At 47.4% G+C, this 24439-nt stretch overlaps 1 protein-coding gene across 2 annotated transcripts in view; it reads right to left on the minus strand.

The window, feature by feature from the left end:
• Ccnjl (cyclin J like) overlaps positions 1-23689 on the minus strand; it is a 53063-nt gene extending 29374 nt beyond the window's left edge. The window contains exons 1-2 of one of the 2 annotated variants that reach the window (XM_078051921.1): positions 23409-23689; positions 22514-22628 (exon numbers count right to left, since the gene is read on the minus strand). In XM_078051921.1, coding sequence (XP_077908047.1) covers positions 22514-22579 — 66 coding nt within the window. In that variant the 5' untranslated portion in view covers positions 22580-22628; positions 23409-23689. Of the gene's footprint in view, positions 1-22513; positions 22629-23031; positions 23250-23408 lie in introns of those variants that run through there. The other variant, XM_078051913.1, reaches the window with a different exon arrangement.
• Between the last annotated feature and the right edge of the window lie 750 nt (positions 23690-24439).

Below are 24439 nucleotides of genomic sequence, written 5' to 3' on the forward strand. Positions count from 1 at the left end.
ACCTGGTCAGGACAGCCTTGCTTGAAGAACTCTCAGCCAGCCTTCCTCCTGAGCTAAGGCCATACAGCAGCAGCAGCTACTGTGGGCTGACCATTTCCTCCCAACACCACTCCTGCCCTCCAGCACCCCCGGCCCCCCAGCATGCTGCTGTTTGGGTATTTCCTCTAAGCACAGGGGCTCTAAGTTCAGGTCAAAGCAGAAGCAACCACAATCACAGATCCTTCATGTCTGGTAGGCCACAGCTGCCGGAAGTCAGCCTTTGCCAAGTGACCCTTGGCTGGACCACGCTACCCTCATCAGGGAGGCCCAGGGCCTTGAGACACAAGTCAGATAATGCAACGTCCTGCCTTCCCGTTCCCACTCAACTCAATCGAGCTCAACATCTTCTAGATTTTCCTTTGTGCCAAGAGAGAGAGAAGAGAGATCAGTGCAGCACACCTTATGCCTGTCCTCTGGACACACTTCTGGGAAAATACAACCTTTGCCTTGAGCAGATTCTCAAAGGAAGCCACGAACACATGAAAAAATAAAAGTTATGGACAGTTGGAGTAGGCAAGCAACCCCTGTTGAAGGAGCAGCGAACAGGCAAGATTTTCTAGAAAAGGCTGTCTCAAAGGGGCAGGACTGTGAAAGTGATGTTACCGCCGTTGACCGGTGACGAGTCCTTGCTTCCCCAATGTTGAAGAATAACACCAGAAAAGCACACGCCGAGTCAAGGTCAGAGTAGAAATTAGAAGTTTATTAAAGGACAGCAGAAAAGACTTCTCCCGGAGGAAGAAGGGGACCCAAGAGGTGGAATCCGTGGAAGTGCGGTTGTCTCTCCATTTTACAGTTTCTTTCAGTGATGGAATGTAGGTGGGAAGGCCCGAGGGGTGGGACACAGGTAGGCCAAAGAAGTAATCTGGGCAGGAAGGACTTCTGAGTCAGCACCTTCAAGTTTGCTGGGGGCTGTTCACTAAAACTTCTTTGAGGTGGACTTTGGCCTAGGGCCTTTTTGGACTTCATTAATATTCCATGAGTTGTCCTGCTTTTCGGAATCATTCTCAGCATGGGCTCCATTTTAGATTTCACTCGGAATTAGACCCGATTTATCTAACTACACTGACTACCTAACTTTAAATCTGGCTTCATTGACAGCTGTCTCCCTGGGATACTCTTCCTCCCTATTTCTACTTGAAGCTCAAATATTGGTTTAAATGTCACTTCGTAAGATAGGCCTTCTCTGACTTCCTCAACACCCCAATCAGGTTCCCTATTCTCTCCTGGCATGCTGTTCTTGGTGGCCCTGTTACAAAATGTGTGTTGAGTAAAAAAGAATGACTACAGGGTCGTCCTTCCCTGCATCAAACACTGCCCCAATCCCTGCTTACCAGGAAGCTGCTGAACAGGATGTGGAGTCTGGTGGCTCTAGGTTGGAATCTCAGTTTCATGGTTTGCTAACCTTGGGCATGTGAATTCTGGCTTTTAGTGTCCTCTTTGAGCAATGGAGAAATGCCACTGTAAATGTGGAGTTTCTGGCACTCAGCAAGCATGAATGGCCCCTCTCTCAAACTCCTAGATAACCAAACTCCACGTAAGCAGATTTTATCGAAGGCCTGGAGCCCTGGTCTCTTTTGTAAGCTCAAAGGAACCCACTTTGAGCTGGGATTGTGGCTCAGTGGTAGAGCGCTCACCTAGCATGGGCGGGACCCGGGTTTGATCCTCGGCACCACGTAAAAACAAAGGCATTGGGCTGGGGATGTGGCTCAAGCGGTAGTGCACTCGCCTGGCATGCGTGGGGCACTGGGTTCGATCCTCAGCACCACATAAAAATAAAATAAAGATGTTATGTCCATCAAAAACTGAAAAATAAATTTTTTTTTTTTTTTAAAAAGGAATCCAATCCACTTTGAGAAACATGGAATGAAGCTTTCTACCTTGGGATTGTTGACAGCTGGATTGAGGCACCTCAGCTAGGAAGGACACCTGTCTATCTCTGTGCCCCCTGCAGAGTCCCCAAACCAAATGGAATTAGTGGCCTCTGCTGAGCCTCTGCTTCTTCCTGTCCCTCAGAAAAGGGCGACTCCTTGGCTCAAGGACAACCATGTGGGGCCGCTGTCCTGTTTGGTTTGCGTCCAGCTGATTATTTCACTAACCCAATTAGGGGAGGAGAAGCACGGGTTTCAAGACTGTGCTCTAAGGATCTGGACTCCTCCCCAAGCCCCCTGGACCTTGGTCGGTCTGCTCCGGGGAAGGCGGAGCAGCCCACGTGCGGGAGGCCAGTCCCTCTGCCGAGTGGCCTGGACTCCAGAAACAAGAGGGCAGCCTGCCCAGGATAGTTTGCAGTGCTCTCCCTGGATCAGGCAGCTGCTGCCAGGCAGTTAGCAACCAGCTCAGACAGGAGCCTGGGCAGCAACTGGGCTGGGCAGGTGGCCTTCCTCTCAGTAACAGTCCTGGCAGGGCCGGGCAGCATCAGGGTGGCCGGCAGCAGGCTGTGGTGGGACTGGAGACAAAGGGGCAGAGGGAAGGACTTCGGTCTCCTGACAACCTTCCCTCCTCCCAGCTCCTGCTCTTTATCACCTGAGCTGGACAGGAGAGCCTGTCTGTCACAGGTGCCTCTAGAGATGAGCAGATGGTGGCAAGGGACAGATGGTCATGATTGAGTTTGGGGGTGGAAAGACATTCTTGATCAAAAAAAAAAAAAACCCACTTCTCACAGTAGTTGATTTATTTATTTTGCAGTACTGGGGATTGAACCCGGCCCCACACATGCTAGATAAGTGCTCTACCATGAGCTATGAAACCACCCCACCCTTTTCTTAATTTTTATTCTGGAACAAGGTTTGCTAAGTTGCCCAGGCTGGCCTCAAACTTGAGATCCTCCTGCCTCTCAGCCCCTGGAATAGCTGAGATTTAGGAGTGCACCACCACTTGGTACACTACTTGGTCACAGTAGTTTATTTTTTAAAATAATTACTACAGACCAGAAAAAAAAAAAAAACAACTAGAAGACAATATATTAAAATGTTCTCAGTAGTTATCTGGCAGGTGGGTGAGAGGTGTTGACGTTTTTCACGATTTTCACTTTCCTGCTTTTTGACACTGTCTAAATTAAAACAAAACACATTCAATGTATAACCACTTTATTTCAACAACGGGGTTTCCAGTTTGAAGAGAGGATAGACACCCACTGTATTGAAGTCCAGCTCAATTCATTCCCAAGGGTTTCCTGGCAACCTTACATTAGCCCTTTAACAAAAAATCAGCCCTTTATTAATAAATGCCCCTTCAATGCCCAGTCAGTACTCACTTCATCCTCCAACCATGCAAAGCCCAGACCAGCGTCTTCCCCAGGGCATTCCTTTTCTCTACCTTTCTCTTTTTAACTAATTATATGTTCACAGATGAATTTTAAATAATGATTTTTTTTAGTATAGGAAATTAACCACTGAGCAACACCCCCAGACATTTTTCATATTTTATTTTGAGACAGGGTCTCACTGAGTTGCTTAGAGCCTTGCTAAGTTGCTGAGGCTGGCTTTGAACTCATGATTCTCCTGCCTCAGCCTCCTGAGCACTGGGATTGCAGGTGTGCACCACCGCGCCCAGCTGCACTGATGAATTTTTAAAAAGATAGAAACGCAGAGGGACCCAGCGGGAAAAACTGAGTTTTATTTCGTCCATCTTTCTTAGTGCTGGGGATGGAGCCCAGGGCCTCAAGACATGTGGGGTGAGTGCTGCTCTGCTGAGCTCCCCCCAGCCCAAGGACTGAGCGGTACCTGGACCCCTTAGCTGCTTCCTGATGCAAACTTTCATACAACAGGGTCACAACCTACAACTGCTTTCCACTGCCCCCAAGACAGCTTCGCAGACAATGTTTTCAGCATTGCCTAGCATTTAACTGCAGTGTTGGACCCTGACCTCACCAACCCTGATTCTGGACATCTGGGCTCTTTCTCTTCCCTCGGATCTTGCTCCTCAGAGGCCTTTCCCAACTCTCCTTCTCCACAGCATCCGGGGACTTCCCACAAGCAGCAGTTTACCTGCTTTTATTAACTGTCCACCCTCCTACCCCACACAATGGGCTCTCCCTGAGGCAGCAGACTGCTCCCTGCTGCTCAGTCTGTACCCTGGTTACCTGTCTCACAGTAAGGATGAATTAGTTTGCCTTTGTTCACATATAAATATCTGACCAGTGTGAAACTCCGTGTCATGTGCAACCACAAGAATGGGGTCCTGATTAGAATAAAGTCGTACTCCATGTCTGTATAATATGTCAAAATACACTCTACTGTCATGTTATCTAAAAAGAACAAATGAAACATTTAAAGGACCCAGTAGTACATACAAAAAAATAAATAAATAAAAACACCTGCTGAGTGAGACAATGCTTGTAGGACTGAATGAGGGGATGCTCTGAGGGAATCCTCAATCTGCCTGTGGCCTTCTATGCCCTGAGGCTTTCTTACCTACCCCTGCATCCTTCCCTGTAACTGCCAGAAGTAACTTCTCCCCATCATGGGAACATTGTCATGACTTGTAAGCCAGCATCTCTGACATGAGAGGAGCCATTCAGGAGGTTGGGAGGGGTGGTATCAGGCAGCCTTGACTCTACTCTCCTTGGGCTGGGGTGCACCTCAGTAGTAAAGCATTTGTCTAGCAAGATCCAGGGCCTGGGTTCCGTCCCCAGTAACACAAAAGAAAAGAAGGGAAGGAGAGGGAAATCACTTCTTTGCCTGGGGGCGCTCCAGTAGGAAGAGGGTTATCAGTGAGTGACAACCTTACACAGAGCCCCAAACACAGCTACATACAGAAGCGCTGGGCCGGGTGCACAGATCTGTGAAGACTCCAGGTGTAAGCTGGGCACGCGGCACAAGCCTGTAATCCCAGTGATTTAGGAGGTTGAAGCAGGAGGACTGCTGAATTCAAAGACAGCCTCAGCAATTCAGTGAAGCCCCAAGTAACTTAGCAAGATCCTGTTTCAAAATAAAAACTAAAAAGGGCTAGGGATGTGGCTGGGAGGTTAAGTGCCTTTGTTTTCAGTCCCTGATACCAAAAAAAAGATGTCCACTCCAGGTGCTTGTTGTTCCCCAACCGTGGTGCCCCTCTCTCTCAGTGGTGCTCAAGTTGGCAGAGTGGGGCACACTTCCCTGCCTGAGCTGGGTTACCCTGTGCCAGGAGGGCGTGCAGATGGGCAGGGCCAACCCCAAGTAAAGTTACACAAGACCCCAAGCCACAGGCCAGAATGTGGCAGACACTGCCCCAGGGGCCGGCCTGTGACTGCTGCAGGACAGAGGGAGGGTGGGGAGAAAATGCTTCACACATGCTGTTCACACATAGGCTCTTAAGGCCTTTTGTGGCTAACCTTGGAGGAGTCTGAAGGTCATGTGCACTGTAAGAGTTCAGTCCATCAGCGGGTTCCTCCTATTAGGGGAGAAGGGGACATCCTCCCTTTAACCCTTGCTGTCCTGCAGGCTGTATTTTCTTCTAGCTGCCTGCAGCTTCACTCTCATTATTAACTCTTGGCTATGTCACACGTCAGCTTAAGTCACCTCCGCCTTCTGCCCCCTGCTCATGCTTCTGTCAGCTACTCCCCAGGTGCCCTGGACTCCTCATCCATCAGCCCACTCACTCTTACTGCCCTTCTTCCCACCAGACTGCAAACATCACAAAAGCAGGGACCGGGCTCAGCTGCTCAGCCTAGTGACCCCAATATCTGACCCGAAAGAGATGCTCGCTATGGAAAATACTTGAAAAGAACAGGAGAGGGAAAAAAAATTATTTAGGTTGTAGCAAACTACCCATGCTAGTGAGCAATTCCAAACCCTCAGGAAGGCCAGATGGGAGGCAGGAGAAAACCGAACCGGAGTAGCTAAATTCCAGGGGAAAGAGAGGCATTTCCTTGCCTTAGGGTGGGAAAGGAAAGGAGCTTTGGTCTACCCAGCAGCAATAAAGGATTTCCAGAGGAAGCAGGTCAGTGTTTATGGAGAACTGGGAATTTCAAGAAGAATGATAAATTATGTATCCATTTTAGAGGCAATGTTTCTCAGAGTATGCTCCCTGGAGCAAAGGGTTCTAGGAGCCATAGTTTGGGAAACACTGCATATCACACTGCTTCTTCGTGAATAAGGAATAGTGCATTAGCCCAGGAGAGGCCCCGAGACATATATTCAGCAATAAAACGTATATAACTTTGGGAAACTCTAGTTTCAATTCATTGATCCACAGGATACCATTCCTTACCCCATTTGCGGGAGGCAGAAAGCTTCTTTTGGGAAATAGTGCTTTAGGGTGCTGCTGCTGGGGGATTTAAACTCTAGCACATCTGCAAGGCTAGACCCTGGCAGAAATCCCTGGCTAGGTGCCTAATAATTTGATGATTCTAAGCCTAGAGATTTACTGAAAAGCTTGCTGAGATTAACAAGCAAAGCTTCCACCTGCAGAACTGCCCTGGTAAAAATTTCCATATGGCCCTGGCACGAAGGGTCCGGGATAGGCCTACAAGAGGCTGCAGATGGCAGAAGCCCCAGGCAGTCCAGAACTGGGTGCCCTCCCTTGAGAGGTCCTGGGACTGGACTCCAGATGAAATCCCTTGCCCCTGTCCCACCTCACATGTAATATATATTTTTAATATATTATAATTTTGGCAGCTCCCAATCCTCCGTAAACAGCACCCTCCTTGGAAGCTCTCTGTTGCTATTTGGTAGACTGAGGCCCGTGCCACCCTAAGGCAAGGAAGGACAGACTTCTCTTTTGCAGAAATTCAGCTTCTTGCGCATCCCCGCCCCCCACCCCCAGGCCTACATGTGTAATTTGGAATTGCTTATTATGATGAATAGTTGTATACCGTCTTCTGAGAGTACAGATTTATGCATATCTATCCATATTCCACAGACAGATATAATTAAATAATTTAAAGCCTTTTATTTATTATAGCAAGATATAAAGACAGACCATGTATAACCTAAGTGACCAACAGGAAGCAGACCTGCAGATCTGAAGGGAAAGAGACAGAAGAGGGAGTGTTCCTCAGAGGCCTCAGGAGTCCCCAGCACTGACCCGAAAGCCCAGCCAGGCACCTCCCTCCTTCCCTCTCTGTCATTGCCTAACACAATCTGAGGAGGCACTTTCGGTAAAGTGGTTACACCTCTGTGGGAACTGTTTCGACACCCTCTGGAGGGCAGACCGCAGCACGAGAAGCCAGCAATGCTAGCAATGACCCTCCTGCTGAAGTCTGGCCCAAGCTTCCGTCCAACAGAGTGAGAAGTTGCACCCAGGGACATCTGTCTGTCACTGGCCCTCTACCCCTCAGCAAATGGCAGGCGGGCCAGCACCACTCCTCATTCCCAGGAGCCAGAGTCACTGCCCCCTGAGCAAATCTCTGTACCATGCTCAGGCATGGCTGCCAGGGCACCTGATGGTGACCATATGCATCTGCATGGTCCCTGATGGTCCCCATTCCACCCCTCCAAACACCTGCAAAGGGCCTTTTTATATCCCTGCTTCCAAAGTTCTTCACTTCAGTGGCTTCCTGATAGGACCACATCCCTCACACCGCCCGAACCAGGAATGCTCCTCATTCTCCATGCCTGCCATATCCAGGGGCAGGACACAACCTCTCTGTAATAAGTCCTAGGCTTGAATCTCTCTTTTCCCCTCTGAGTTACTCACCTTGTTTTCTTCCCCTTGCTCATTCCGTGCTGGGGTCGGAACCCAAAGCCTTACACGTGCTAGACAAGAGCTCTGTCACTGAGCTACATTCCCAGCCCAGGGTTACCACTCTTGTGCAGTGGCTCTTACCACTCTGTGTCCAAAGCTTTTCACTGTCAACTTCAAGCTTCCATCCCTGAGTTCCAGATTGGTTCTGGTGCTTTTCCTGGGCAGCCTGACTCTAGCATGAAGCCCAGAATGGTTCAGTGAGTAACTCCTGCTACTCCCCGCAAGGCTGAGACTCTGCTCCCCTGCCCATCTATGGTCCAAAGTTTCTCAGAGGGTCATCAGTTAACCACATGCATTAGTGTCTCCTGGAGACCTGTTTAAAAACAGAGGTTCTTCCTTGCACTGGGTTGAATAGTGTTCCCCCAAATTTTACATCCACCCAGAATCTAAGAACGTGACCTCATTTGGAAATAGGGTCTTTACAGATGGAATCAAGTGAAAATAAGATTATATGGGGGCTGGGGCTGAAGTTCAGTGGCAGAGCACTTGCCTGGCATGCATGAGGCACTGGATTGGATCCTCCACACCACATTAAAAAATAAATAAGATAAAGGCATCCTGTCCATCTACAACTACAAAAAAAAGGGGGGGATCAAATTAGAATAGGATGGGCCTTCATCCAACACCTGGTATCCTTATAAGAAGAGAAAACATGGGTGGAGATAGCTCAGTGGTAGACCTCTTGCTCAGCATGTATAAGGCTCTAGGTTCAGTCCCAAGTATGATTAAAAAAAAAGTGATGGGGAATGATCACACACACACACAGATATGCAGAGGGAAGACAAGGTAGATATCCAGAGAAGAAGGCCTTGCGAAGGTGGACGCAGGAAGTGCAGGCATGCAGCTACAAGCTCAGGACCACCCTGAGCTGCCTGGGATCTCCTGAAGCTGGAGAAGGCTTCAGAGACAGCACAGCCCTACCCACACCTCAATTTCAAACTTACAGCCTCTAGAACTGCAAGAGAATGACTTTGTTGTTTTCAGTCTCTCCGTGTGTACGCTTTGCCACAGCAACCCTAGGAACTGAACATACTCCCTTGTTACTCAATCAGAATCCCTGGAGATGGAGCTGGGCAAGTTTGAGTCCGATGCCCAACTATCAGCTCCAAAAAGGTAAAGAACTTAATTCTGTTCAAAACATGGTGGCTTACACTGAGGCTGGCACACAGTCAGCTGCTTAAAGTAAATAAATAAGTAAGTAAGTAAGTAAGTAAGTAAATAAATAAATAAATAAAAATGCGTTGAAAGAAAGAATGAACAGGCACTGATATTCAAAGAACAGCCAGTGCCTCGGGCAGTACGTTTAACTGGTTCTTTCTCTTTCAGAAGCAACTTTAATAAACAAATGAGATAATGTCCACAAGGCATTGGCAGTCTCTGGCACACGCAGCAGGTACCCAGTAAACATCTACTCCCTTCATTCAGGGCAGCGTGTCCTTTGAGATTACTAGAAGCTAACAGTTTCCTTCTGGGATTCTTCAAGAACAATGTTCACTGTGAAAAAGGCTGACCATGCTCAGTTCCGGAGTTACTTTGTTCCAGCGAGGAAGCAACTTGAAATCTTTCCTGTCTCATCTATCTAACTGGTCCTCTTGACCTCTGAGTCTAAAACCTCTCAAATCTCTGTTCTTCCTGTGCTGGCTTGGATGCCATCACCCTGGCTGGCTACAACACCTCAATAGTCAGGGTCCACTTCCAGTGAGCCAGCACCCCCTTCTTACATCTGTCCCATAGCTCTGTACCTGCTCTCAGGACTGAAACATCCAGGGAGCTCAACATCCCCAAAGCCAATGCTCTTGATCCATCTCCCTGATGCCCATCTTCACCTCACCAAACCAGCAAACCAGGCCTCATGGGGCTCACACACTGGCATCTGACTATCACATGCTGCCCTGAGCCTGGTAGAAGAACTTCCTCCATACCTTTCTCTCCTTTACTCATCCTTTAAACCTGTATTAAACAACATGTCCTCTTTAACAGCTTTTCAAGACTTCCCAGGCAAGGGGAGAGTGGTCATCAGTGTGAGCTTTAGGGCCAGGCTGCCTACTAGCTGGGTGGTCTTGGGGAAGTTATTTAACTCTCTAAACTTTGCATGTCTCACCTGTGAAATGGGAACAATTATAAGACCTTCTAGAGGGGGTTGCCTGGAGGCTGAGCTAGTGGAAGGGAACAGAATGCAAGCCCTTAGCACAAAGTGAACAAAAGAGTTGAAGGAATCATGTGGGTGGTTTGGGAAGATATAACAAGGTGAACTTGTTAAAGGTGGACTATCATTACTAGCCATTATGGCCACAATGTGTGGCTGCAAGTGGCTTTATATGACCATGTCCTCAGTTATGCCAAGGACCCTGAGGGCAGAGTTTGGGCCATGGTTCCTCCTGGCAGAGCTTCCCATGAGGCCACAGGTAATACACTGTACTCATTCAGTGACTGTGAATGACGAGGCTATGTTATGGTTTGGATCAGGAATGCTGCACAAAGATTCTTGTACTGAAGGCTTAGACCCCAGTGTGGAAGTGTTCAGAGATGGCTTTCAGGGAGTGATTGGATCACAAGGATGTTAACCATATAAGTGGTTTAATCCATTGAGAGTTCACAGATCCATGGGCTATCAGGAGGTGGGCCTAGTTGGAGGAAGTAGGTCACTGGGGTATGCAAGTGGAAGGATATATATTATCTTTGGCCCCTTTTCTCTCTCCCTCCTTCTCTCTCTCTCTCTCTGCATCTCTGCTGCCCTGAGCAGCTTTGCTCTGCCACACCCTTCCACCATGATGTGCTGCCCCACCTCAGACCCAGGAATCAACGAAACCAGCCAACTATGGACTGAAACCTCAGACACTGTGAGCCAAAGTAAATCTTTCCTCTTTTAAGTGGATTTTCTCAGATATTTTATCACAGCAACAAAAAGTGGATGAATACAGGTTACCTCCTGGACAGTGTGTGCCAATCAAACCAAGGAGAGGACCAAGGAAATAAGACAGAACATTGCCTTCCCCAGACTCAGGCTGACAGAGCCTACCAGGACCCATGCACGGCTTCTCCATTTCTGACCACAATGTCAATCTCCCCTCCAGAAGTGTACCTGACACCAGGCACGGGGTCCTTAGCTTTTACCTTGGTTTTCTTTTTTCAGCTTTTTTTTTTCCCCCAGGGCTGAGGACTGAACCCAGGGCCTTGCGCATGCTAGGCAAGCGCTTTGCCACTGAGCTAAATCCCCAACCCCGGTCCTTAGCTTTTGTCTGAAAAAAAAAAAAAAAAAAAAAACCTTCCAGAAACAACTTCATAGTCAATCTTAAAGATAACCATAACCATGAGAACAAACTCTGAAGCATTAAAGGCTAATGGGGTATCATTTCTGCAACAGGGTTCAGAAAAGAAATGTGCACATGTAGGAAAAGACAAAGATAAAACAAATACGTTAAAATGTTCACAAAATCGGGTTCTATGCTTGCAACTCTTCTCTAAGTTTGAAATCGAGTCAAAACTGAAAGTTAACAGCAAAGGAGACTAAAGAGAGATTTTGACTCCAAGTCAACAGCTCTGTATCACTAACCCCCACCTTCTCACCTAGCTGGGCCACTGCCCCATGTCAGCTGTCTGAGGGGAAGTCCACATTACACCATCACTAACTTCAGGGCCCATTGCAATTCTTCTGCAGCCTGTGTGTTTTGGCTAAGGTGAGGCTAGGGGTAGCAGATCACAAGATTTTGAGGCCTCCAGTCTCCCATTTGACAGGTGGACTGGGACCACGTGCCTAAGCTCTGGGAGGCTGTTTCTCTACCAATGTGATGGAGTTACTGGCAGCTGCGCCACCTGCCCCACCAGACTGCTGCGACAGGGAAGTCCAGGAAGGCAATCTGTGGGCTGCAACGTACAGTCAGATAAGGCGTCTGTGATGTGCACACACTGAGGGGCCCTTGTGCAACCGTGAACCTGGCTTAGAACTGCTGGGGGAGGGGGGGAGCGCCTGCCCTCATGGCCCGTGGTCTAGGGAGGGAGCCAAACGGACATCAGGCAATCACGTAAGTGTGTGAGTACAAGTTCTGCTAAGAGTTGAAGGAATCATGTGGGTGGTCTGGGAAGATATAACAAGGGGCCCAGCCCTGAACTTGTTGGGGAGTCAGGGACACCTTCACTGAGGAAGTCTAAAGCCAGAGAAGAAGTAGGTTAAAGCACGTTATAATCCCACAAGAGTGGGAAGTACATAAACCAAACTGTTCACAGAGAGTACAAATGAGAGCATGAGGAAGGAACAGGTAAGAACATGGCAGACACATGTACTGGCTTCCCAGAGAACCAACGGCCTGAAAAAAAAAAAAATTTAAAGGATGTCAGAGGAAGGAGACATTAGAGAATAATATACTAAACTGAATTTAAAAAAAAAAAACCACCATGCACAGACTTATCTGGATTATAATGTAAACAAATCCCTATAAAAACCTTTTTAAAAATAAAAGATTGGGTGTCACTATATTGCTCAGGCTGGCCTTGAACTCCTGGGTTCAAGTGATCTTCCTGCCTCAGCCTCCAAAGTAGACGTGCCACCACATCTGGTTGATTATAAGAGCCATTTCTGACACAATGGGAAAACTGACAAGGACTGAACAATGGAAGATATTGATAAACTATTGGTAATTTTGTTAGGTGTCATAATGGCATAGTTATGTTTTTTTTTTTTTAAAGGCCTTAACTGCAGCTGACCTTTGTGAATAAAATGACATGTTGTCCAAAGAACAGACCAAATGGGTAATAAAGCTGGGTGAAAGGCACAGGGGGAATCACTCTCTCTACTTTTATAATATTTTAAGATTTCTATAAAAATTAAGGGCAAAAACAGCAGTTAATATCAGAGTCAGAGGTTCTCTGAATTATTTGGATTTTTTTTTAAAGAGAGAGAATTTTTTTTTTAAAGAGAGAGTGAGAGAGGAGAGTGAGAGAGAGAATTTTTAATTTTTATTTTTTAGTTCTCAGCGGACACAACATCTTTGTTGGTATGTGGTGCTGAGGATCGAACCCGGGCCGCACGCATGCCAGGCGAGCGTGCTACCACATCCCCAGCCCGAGAGAGAATTTTTAATATTTATTTTTTAGTTTTCGGTGGACACAACATCTTTATTTTATTTTTATGTGGTGCTGAGGATCGAACCCAGCGCCATGCACATGCCGCTACCGCTTGAGCCACATCCCCAGCCCTATTTGGATTTTTTTTTTTAAATTTATTTTTGATTGGTGCTGGGGATTGAACCCAGGGCCCCATGCATGCTACGCAAGCACTCTACCAACTGAGCTATCCCCAATATTACTTATTTGGAATTTTTTTTTTTTTTTTTTTTACAACATTCAGAAACATCAATGATCACACAAGACAGGCTGTCTGTCTGGCCATACCTAGTGACTCCACCATAATTTTAGTGTATGGATGAGCCACGGTGTAAGCGACTCCCTTCTGATGGGCACTGCAGTTCTTTCCAACTCTGCTTTGCGGTTGAATCTATCCAATTCCTAATGCTCTGTCTTGTATTACATCCTTCCCTCCCTCCTTGTCTCCCCACAACCCACCCACTCAAGTCCCCCAATGAGCACTTCTAGACTAAGTATCTGGCATCACTGTGTGGTGCTTCCTGTCATAAGAATGCCCAGGTTCTGGCACCATTTTCTCCAGTGACATGCAAGGGACTGGTGCCTCAGGACAATTCAAATTCTGCCTCCCAAAGACTTAGTTACCAAGTGACTGCCACTTGGGGCTGGGGAGAGCAACACACACTGCAATGGCTGGGATGAAGAGGGGAAGGATGAATTTTCTGGGTAGGTTCCCTCAACAGTCCTCATCCAGCCCCTGACAAGGGTCTCAGGCCAGTTTCCTGCTGCAGGCAGAGGTCCATGGATACCAGAGATGATCCAGAGAATACTCTTCCCATTATCTAGTGTTTTCCCCATTCTGGATTCCTGGTCATTTTAAACAAAACCAATGAAACATGATTTTTAACCAATCCAAATGGCAGTAATTTTTTTTTTTTAAAGGATTATGTTCAGGGTTCGCAAAGTTATTGGGAAGAAGTCATTCTATCACATCAGTGCAAGTGCAAAACAGTGCAACCTCTCAGGCTGATTAACTGATGACATTCAAGGTTCTTAAAATCATACTCTGTGACCAGCAATTTCAAATTAGAAATTCATTACCATAAGCATACTTACAGATATACAGACAAGGACCACCACCATAGGACTATGTAAAATCCAATGGTAAATTCAATGGTTCACCAGACACAATCCAAAAAGCATTCACTGGGGGGATGGATGAACAAACTGTGTTACATACATGCAATGATTTATTACTCGGCCTTAAAAAAAAATAGACTACTGATAGAAACAATGTCTGTGAATCTCATAAGCATTACATTAAGTTAAAAAAAAAAAAGGAAGTCAGAAAGGAGTCCATATAAGTTTCATTTATATGAAACTCTGGCAAAAACTAATCTAATCTACAAAAACAAAAGTAGGTCGAGGACTATTTGGTGCTGGGCGTGGGATGGAATGACTGGCCGAGGAGGGGAATAGGGAGCTTTTTTAGGTTGATGGTAATATCTTCCATCTTCCATTGTGACCTGAGTGGGCAAATTTGGCAAAACTCACTGTATACCTAAGATCTGTATGTCATACCATATATAAATTATTCTTTGGTATTAAAAAAAATAAGCAGCTCCACCTAAATACCCAATAAGGAGATGAGTTCATCAAACCATGGTGTAGCCATGAAATAGAACATTATAGTGAGACTGGAGAGGAGTAACTAATAACCTAGAAAATCGTGTCTTACACCTAGTTCATGAAAAAAGCGAAGTTAGAGAACTATAATACACTTGATGGCATATTTGTAAAATAAAATGCATCTATATGAATAGAAGTAACCAAAAGAAAACATTCTATTCATTCATTCAATATGAACCTGCTGAGTTTCTTTTTTTTAATATACCTTTCCTACTTTATTTATTTTTTAAAGAGAGAGTAAGAGAATTTTAGTATTTATTTTTCAGTTATCTGAGGACACAACATCTTTGTTTGTATGTGGTGCTGGGGATCGAACCCGGGCTGCACGTATGCCAGGCGAGCACGCTACCACTTGAGCCACATCCCCAGCCCAACCTGCTGAGTTTCTACTACACACCATTACTGTTATAACCCCAGCAGAAGACAAAGCATCCCTTTCTGCTCATTGAGCTTCTGTTCCACGGTTTTACAAAAATATTTAGATGATTATGCAAACACTAAAATAATAAAATGGTAAAGGAAAGTATGCAAATCATACTACTAAGCATATCAAAACACAGACAATTTATGCTTGCTCAAGCTTGCACACAACGACTCATAAATGACTATGAGATGTTAAGATCCTTTTCCTTTGGGGAAGAGAAACTGGGGGATAGGATGAAAGGAAATCTTTTCACTATCCTTTTATACAGCATTTCCTTTTAATCATGTTCATGTATTCTCTATTCCTAATAAACACAAGTGATTATTTCTAAGTTTTTTGCTAGGATCCGGCAATCAGGAATTGGGTGGAGAAGAATGATGTGGAAAGATGCTTAGGCAAAATGAACAGAAAATTTCCAAAGTCCCTTTCCAGTTTTACTTTTAAAAAAATCTAAAAATTGGGCTGGGGATGTGGCTCAAGCGGTAGTGCGCTCGCCTGGCATGCATGCGGCCCGGGTTCGATCCTCAGCACCACATACAAACAAAGATGTTGTGTCTGCCAATAACTAAAAAGAAATTTAAAAAAAATCTAAAAATTCCTGCATACAAAAGAGCAGAATATACATCGAGTGTTATCAGAGGTCATTTTCAAGTGGTAGATTGGGAGGGGAACCTGACTTTCTTCCGATTGCTTATATTTATTTTTGCAGTTTCTGAAACAAATACTTTGTGTGCTTGTGTGTGTGTGCGTGTACGTGTGTGTAATAACCCAGAGTCACTTCCCGCTGCCAGGTGCACCAGAGAATCATTGGCTGCACTCCCTTTACCCAAGGGGATAAGTGATTTAGGAAGACAAAGGACAAGTCAAGGATAGGGGCATGGGGCCAGCTCCCAGCCCTCAACGTCCTCCCCTTACATAGAGTGCACAGACTTCCCCTGTCAACCAGGGTGCCCAGCCAAGTCCTTCCCCATCCCACACCCTGGAGGCCTGGAGGTTGACAGAGTGCACACAGATCCATATTCTCCCTGGAACACCTGGGTGGCAGGTGTTACAGATTAAAAAAAAAGCCTTTGAAGATAAGTCTGCTTCTTCCACAGACAAGGTGCGCTGAGATCAAGCTTCAAATGGGTGTTGTGCGCGCACACACACACACACACACACACACACACACACACACACAGTGTGCACTTTGGTATTCTAAGACCGAAGGATTCAGTGACAATGCCGAGTCCTGATTCGATTGTGCCACTAGTTTCCTATAAGATGCAGGTGAGGGCCAGGTACCGGGGCCATGCCTATAATCCTAGTGACTTGGGAAACTGAGGCAGGAGGATCACAAGTTCTATGCCAGCCTCAGCAACTTAGACCCTGTCTCAAAATAAAAATAAAAAGAGCTGGGATGTAGTCAAGTCATAAAGCACCCCTGGGCTCAATTCCCTGGACCATAAAAATAAAGGAAAAAAAGAAAAACAAAAAAACAAGACATAGGTGAGGCATTGCAGCCAGGGAGTCTCAAAGCTGGACACTTTCTTGGATGACATATTGTCGAGCTCTCCAACCCCATCTTCAGTTTTTGGTTCTTCTCCCATCTTTCACCCTGTCTGTACACATCTCTGAGGATCACTCAAATCACCTTGGCAATGTGAACTGAAGGAAAACTCCTTCTTGTACTGTGAAGCTTGGTGCCCTCACCTCCAGGAAGGACCATGAGGGTCCATCACTTAAGATATCACTCGAAGACTCAAGTGACAATGCCAAGTCACTTGCATCACCAGGAAGCACCCTGTCAGTACAGTAGATAAGGTCTTGTCAAGGCCCACATTTGGGTTTGAAAGGAAGGCCTGAACTGCATGTTCCTAGATGTAAGCTGGGCAGACGCAGCCCAACAACAGGGTCTGAAATACCTTCCTATTGGCAGATCTGGGCAAGTTTTGTGATAGGGGGAAGAACTCCTGCCTGGGGCTGCAGAAGCTCAAAGCTGGGTAAAGACATGGAAAAACCACCACTTTCTATAAGGAGACAGATGTGCAGCTTATGGTGTAAAAATGTAAGGAATCTAGGCAAAAGAGTGAGAAAAAAATATATATATATGGAAAGAAAGAAACAAAAGAACATGCAAACTTCAGGGGTTGCTAGAAAACAACACAGTTGTAACTCAGGAGCCAAGGATGGATCTAGGATGAGATTCTACCATTAGTTGCTGGTAGAGTTCAGGCGAGACAGAAGCCCTGACGCATTTCTTCCCCTGATAAATTAAAGGCCAGACAACAGCAGAGGCCAAAGCACTTCAAGGTGAGAAGCACCATATATAGGTATGGACACCCACCAGGACCAAACAGGGAGGTCCTGACCTGACAAGGTCTGGCCTGGTCCTTCTCAGGGCCTAGAATGAGGCCAGCACCCACAGAGGCTAACTCTTCAGGGTGGTTTAAGGAGAGCATATTTCTTAGAGACCATTGCAAACAAACTAAAGCACCAGACCCTAGAGTCCTGATTGACAGTTTAAATATTTCCCTGCCTTGTTAAAAAAAAAAAAAAATTTTACCCCAAAACAATTTACATTCAAGCTCTGATACAATCAGGTGTTTGCTCTTAAGACAGTGACATTTAGTGACACGGCCCCAATGACCACCTCCTCCAGCCTTATTCTACCTACCTTCAGTTACCACCCAGTTAATCCCACCAGGGGATTAACTCACTGATTAGGTTAAATTTCTCCTCACCCAATCATTTCACCTCTGAATGTTCTTACATTGTCTCACATGTGAGCTTTTGGGGACATCTGATAACTAAACTACAACACTGGATAAGCTAGGAGATACCCCATGACAGAAGCCAAGGACCCAACATAGGATCCCTGGGAAGAACTTCTGCACAGCCATTCAACATCCCCCAGTAGAGTCTATCCTGGACCTGTTTCCAACCTATGGGCTCCTTACTGTCTGTGACTGCAAGGTCCCTCTGTCTGGGGACCCCGAAGTACAAGGCACGTTCATGCCCACAGAAGCTCAGGGTCTAATGCGCAGGACATGTTTACTACATAGGTAACAAAGATCATGAGAGAGGCAAACACAGGTTGTTGGGACAAGGACACATGGCAGAAGGGAGAGAGGCTGGGCAGGAAAAGTGGCCTTCAGGCTGAGTGCCATCCCGTCGTGTTCTAATTCCACCATGGGTACTCCAAACTTGCCCAAACCTGCTAATCCTTTGGAGTCAAAATTCCGTATTCATTTTAAACTTTGGTAGATGTATCTTTCTGCCCAAAAAGAAAATAAAAAGTGACTATGGGTTTGCTTGTCTGGTACTAGTACTTTACCACTGAGCAGCCTATCTGGTCCTCTTTATTTTTTATTTTGAGATGGGGCTTCACTGAATTGCTGAAGCTGGCTTCAAAGTTACAATCCTCCTACCTCAGACCTCCAAGTCACTGAGGTTATAGGCGTGCCCCCTTGTCCTTGTTGCCAGGTGGCTGTGATGTGCTGGCTCCTCCCTCAAGTTCAGTGAATAGGGCCAAAGGGCACTCAGGTAGCAACAGCAGGTAAGAAACCTGGCTCTCCCGTTCCCTGTGAATGGGACTCCACTGCCTCATTCACAGGACAGGATGCCTTACCCAGGCAGGCGGTCTTCCAATCCAGGGTCCTGCTCCTGTGCACCGGCACCCCACACCCAGCAGAAAGCTCAGAGGGGGGGAGCGGAAGGGAGGCGGGGTCTAGGTGGCTTCCACAGGAGCAAGAGGGCCAGGAAGGATGATCAAAGGAGGAATTTAAGGGCTTAACATGGGAGAAAGGTAGTCTGAGAGCCAGAAGCAGGAGAGATTCCTCCAGAGCCCCCAGGGCAGGAGGGGGGCTTCACTGCCCCATTCACAGGACAGGATGCCTTACCCAGACAGGCGGTCTTCCAATACAGGGTCCTGCTCCTGGGCACCAGGCCCTTGCCAGACACATGGCTTTTGGTAACTGCTCTCTTTGGGGACCTCAACCCTATCACTGGTCCAATGATCCAAAGAAATAACAAAGCCTTTCTTACAAGGATTGCCTGTCACCCAGTGGGCCCTGTGCAGGGTGGCTACAAACCCCAAGACTTATCCTGAGTCCACACTATATGAAGGGGCCATGGTGTCCCACGCAGGGGTGATACATGGAAAGGCAGAGCACCTGTAAGGTTCCTACAGCAAGTCCTACAAGGTCCCTTAATCCTTACATTCCTATGAAACACTTCTCTGCAGATTTCTCATGAAGACAGTAAACACTGATGTATTCATCCTGCTCATCACTTCATACAAAGCAGGAAGGCTCCGTGGTAGGCACCAAGTCCCCAGCCCTGAACAAGACAGGCCTGTTCTCATGGAGCAGAAAGTCTAGTGTGGGAGGAAAGATGGCAAACAAATAGGAAATGATTTCAGATACTGGTAACTGTTATAAGGAAAATAAAACAGTGATACGGAGGGGAAATACCACACTGGGTGAGGGGAGAGAACCACACTATAGATACATAAGAAGCCTCAAAGAACAGCCAGTGCAAAGGCACGAACAAGTTGGACCTGTTCAAGGAACAGAATTGAGGTCAGTGTGCCTCCAGAGGAATGAAGGGAGCTGGGGGTATAGAGGGGCAGAGCATTCTCCTAGCATGGGCAAGGGTCTAAGTTCTATCACCAGCACAAGGACGGAAAGGAGGGAGGGGAGGGAGGAAAGAGGGACATGAAGCATGGGAAGGGAGCAGGAGAGAATGTAGTAGAGTACGCAAGGACCAGAGATTATATCCAGGGAATTTTTTTTTTTTTTGTACCAGGGATTGAACTTGGGGGCACTCAACCATTGAGCCACATCCCCAGCTCTATTTTATATTTTTTTTAGAGACAGGGTCTCACTGAGTTGCTTAGCATCTTTCCTTTGCTGAGGCTGGCTTTGAACTCACGATCCTTCTGCCTCAGCCTTCTGAGCTGCCGGGATTACAGGCTTTTGGTAACTGCTCTCTTTGGGGACCTCAACGTGCTCCACCATGCCTGGCTTCAAGATCTTTAAGCAAGGAAGTGACACAATCTAAATCATGGCTATTGTGGGAAAATGGACCTCAGCAGTCAGGAAGTTCAGCATGCAGCTCAGGGGTTCACTGCCATTACTACCTTGCACCCAACACCTAGCCTTGTTTCTGTGGTGTTTCCTTTCCCACACTGTAGTCTGATGCTCGACTGGACTCAGATCTGATGAAACGGGCCTCCCGCTCTTTCCAGAGTCTCAGGGTTGTCTCACGTGGTATAACTGCTAGAGGTTCTGTGGTGACAACACATGGCATATGCGTCCATGTACTTTGGATTCATCCAACAATGTTCAACAAAGAATGAGTGTCTAGTGTGCGCCAGGTGAGGTTGTTCTACAGTGTTAAAAATGCATTATCAGAAGACGTTTAGTAAAAAAAAACTACCCCTAGTGGGAAAAACAAGGGGCCAGCCCTCATTCCTCAAGGAAGGCAAGGCACATTCCGCTGCAAACTCTCCATTAAGCCAAATGTTCTTAAGAAACATCTTTTTGAAGAGGGAAAGGAAATAAAGAAAAAAAAAATTAGCAGCATTTGGAGGACGGGGGGGGGGGGGGGGGGGCACGCTAGCCAAAGACACTTGGGATTTGCCCTAATAAGATCAGCTTCAGGTAGTGGGTGGCCCTGGACACCAATCCCTGAGTGAATTTTCTATTTCTAACCTCTCAACCTGGGACAAACCTGACTTCATTTAGAGGTGAGCAGCCAAGAGGGAACTATAGGAGGGACTATGGCCTCGGTAAAGCACAATTCATGGGTGAATCACCTCCTTTGTGTGGCTTATATTCGTATGTTTATATATAAAGGGCTGGGCTTGTCAGGGAACTGAACTAGTTGAGTTTATATTGCTCTCAGTAATCCCTCCCTCTAGGTCAAAGTCATTCTTCATAAGCTATGAGCAGAAAAGGACAAGCACGGAGCCTTTGATAAGCAAGGAGGCTCAGTTTCCAAGGCAGCCCTCACTCACTGCATCCAGCCACCACCTCCAGGAAAGGGCAAGACCCCAGCGCCTGGTCTACCACCCTTACCACCCCTGCTAATGGAACCAGCAAGACCTGGACTTCTCCAGAAGCCCAGTTTGTCACACTGGCCATTCTGCTCCAGGAAGATCAAGGGAAACGGGGAAATCTATAGAGGTTCAGCAGAGCTCCCATGTAGCTGGAAGACAGCCACTCCTGAGGGAGCAAAACCCTCAGGAGCTGGCAGCAGGTCCCACAGACACCTGGTAGGGAAGGGCTGAATGCAGGAGCTGTGTATGGAGGGACTGGGGTGCCCCAGAGAAGACCTCTCCCTCTCCACAATGGGTTGAGTAGCGCACCCCCTTTGCTTAATGTCTACCTAGAACCTCAGAATGTGACCTTACTTGGAAATAGGGTCTTTTCAGATGTAATTAAATTAAAACGAGGTCATACTGATTAGGGCGGGTGTGTCGCTAAGAAGAGAAAATACACACAGATAGACTGCAGTGACGGAGGCCATAAATGCCAATGATTGCCAGCAGCCACCAAAATTTAAGAGAGAAGGTAATCCTTCTCTGGGGCTTTCAGAGAGGGTGTGACCCTGCCAACACCTTGATCTAGAATTTTTAACTTCCAGAGCTTCAAGAGAATAAATTTCTGTTGCTTCAAGTGCTCTATTCAGGTGGCCCCAGGGAAAACCCACCTACTCCCCTGCTTCACACCTGTTCCCCAAGTCACCTTTCCCAGTTTCAGCTCAGGCCAGGGCCTCCAGTCCACCTGGCCCTCCAGCCTCCCACGCCCACCAGCACTCCTCTCTCCAGGGGAGGAGAGTGCAGGGGTCACATTTCAGCTGCCACCTTCTGCAACAGGAGGGGAGCCAGGCAGGGAGGTTTTGTTTTCTCCTTTTCTCCCTCAGCCTTCCAGTTTTGTAGCCTCTGTCCCGTAGATTGGAGTTTCTTAAATTTCATTAGTTCCGTTCCTTCCTACACACACACATCACATATGGCCATAAACACGCATTATCACGAAATACCATTGACCTAATATTTCTTTACATAAACTTACTCCTTTTACTTAAATGAATTTACTGTGCCTAAGCGCTCTACTACTGAGCTAACCCCCAGCCTAATAATTTTAAAAGGAACTGCTATATCATGACCACAATAAATAGAAAATCAGCATCATTTATCCTATGTAGAACCTCTCTCTCTCTCCCTCCATATATACGTATACACACACGCACACAACACATATAAATGCCTATAGATTTCATATTAAAATTAATTAAAATATGTTTAAAGATCTATTCCTATACAATTTAAACCAACAAGGGGTGGCAATCCTATGAGACATACTGCCTTTGCGGTAAGGTGACTGTCTCCGTTTAATCGTCCTGGCTGGGAGCTCTAGGCTCCTAATCAGCAAAAACTAGTTCAAGTTCCCTAATATTGCTCTAGTCCTCACTCCCGACCCCTACACACCCCAGCACTCCCGAGAAAGGCACCCAAAGTTCTGAGTTCCCACGCGGGGCGACCTGAGGACACCGACGGGAGGTGGGAGGAGGAATGGAGAAAGAAGGCCGACTTTAAATACCCAGTCCCGCGAGTGACAAGGGCGGGGAGGGACTGACCTTCTCGCGCAGAGTGCAGTGGACGTCCGAGGCGACGCGCCCTTCCCACCACGGCTCATCCATCATCGCGACTGCAGCGCTGCGGTCCGCGGCTATCGGGATCTTGGGGCGTACCCTGCCAGGACACAGGCAACTACAGTGGCCGAAGCCTATAGCCGGCTCCGACCCCCGCCCTTCACCCCGGTACCCTTATCCTCCCTCGCCCCTGGTCAGGGGCCCAGACGGGCGCCCCTCCTGCCTCTCTCAGCGAAGCTGGCGGTCACCTCCTGTCCTGGAAAGCCTACGGGTGCCGCCTCCTCTCTGCCCGCTGGACCCGGGGCGATCTGGAGCTGTGCAACAACTTGCAGAATTTTTATCTTCCCTTTTGCAAAAGTTGCAGAGAAAGTTACCGAGTCCGCTAGCTCGCCCGAGGCTGGAGCTCCGGCGGCGGCCACCGGCTCGCCGTCCCCAACTCCTCCCCCGCCGCCCAGCCTTTGTCCTGCTCCCACATCCTGCCCTCGAGCCGGGGCGAAACTCACGCATCCCTCTCCGGGCGTGGGGGGCTGCGGGCGCCGGGCCCCTCCCAGGGTCAAGAGGACTGTGCCCTCCGGTGCCTGCACGCGGCTGGACCTCGTCCCGGGCCCTCCGCGCTCTCAGCTGCGGCGTCCGCAGCCCGGGTCCCGGGCCGCCGCCGCGCCCCTGCGTGCGCTCGGGTCCCGCCGCGGCTCGCAGCTCGCGACCGCCGGGGGCCTCCCTCCCTCGCTGGGGGAATTGGGGGCCGGGCTTCGCGCATGCGCTGCCAGCGCCCCGCTCCCCGCGGGGCTGGGGGCTGGGAATTGGAGTCTTTCTTTCCCCACCGCTGGCTGGGCTTCCTGCCCGCCCTCCTCCCTCGCCTTGGTAGAAAGCTTCCTCTCACCTTCGCGGACACTTGTGGTGGGCTCCTGGGCACCCCGTCGGCTTGCACCGCGAGCGTGGGGACGCGGCGCCACCTGCGCGCACCACGCGTGAAACGCGCGGGCAGGCTGTCCCCAGAAAGTTCTGCCTTCCGCGTGCATTGCTCTAGCCAACCTGCGATAAGTTCCACCTGTTTTGTTTATTTTTTTCTTTCTTTTTTATTTTTAAACCCGCCCTGGGATGAGGAGGTGGCTTTCAAACGACAGAAACTTCCCACAAAAGCTCTGGAAAAGCCACTCCTCGTTATCCATGAGTTCCTCACTGGTATTTATTGTGCTTGGGCAAAGTATGGATCCGAGCCGTACATTGTAGGAAAACTAGTCTCCTTGAAAGGTTAGTGGATGGAAAGCAGTGTTTACAATTAAGTAGTTTTCAGAAAGGCGCTTTCTTTAATCAGCCCATCTGGTAGCACAGCATAGGACTGTCCTGATTTTTGTGAGATCTTTGGAGATCACGAACTTCAGATCAAATCTACCTATTAACTGGGTGATTTTTTTGACAAGTTCCTCTCAAGAGTCTGGGGTCATGTAAAATGGGAATATAAATTGCACTAACCTGCTGGAGATATGTTATCATTAAATGAGATAATGCACGTAAGAGAATAATCACTATGCCCGGTATAAAGTGAACACGGAAGAGTCTTTAGTTTCTGTCTGATTGTCTATAAGCAAAAACCCACGAAAAAAAGATTAAGTCAACTTTGATAAATTTCAATTGAACCTTTAAAAGCACGTTTAATTAATTAATTAATTATACTTTTTTACTTTTTATTTATTTATTTTAAATTTTTTTTTTTTTTAGTTGTAGATGGACACAATACCTTTATTTTATTTATTTATTTTTGTGTGGTGCTGAGGGTCGAACCCAGAGCAAACGCTCTGCCACGGAGCCACAATCCCAACCCCTTATGGTGCTTGGGATTAAACCCAGGATATCTCCTGCTAGGCAAGCATTCTGCTCCTGAGCTACATCCCTAACCCTTTTTACTTTGAG

This window comes from Ictidomys tridecemlineatus, chromosome 1, assembly GCF_052094955.1.
Source record: "Ictidomys tridecemlineatus isolate mIctTri1 chromosome 1, mIctTri1.hap1, whole genome shotgun sequence".
NCBI lineage: Eukaryota > Metazoa > Chordata > Mammalia > Rodentia > Sciuridae > Ictidomys > Ictidomys tridecemlineatus.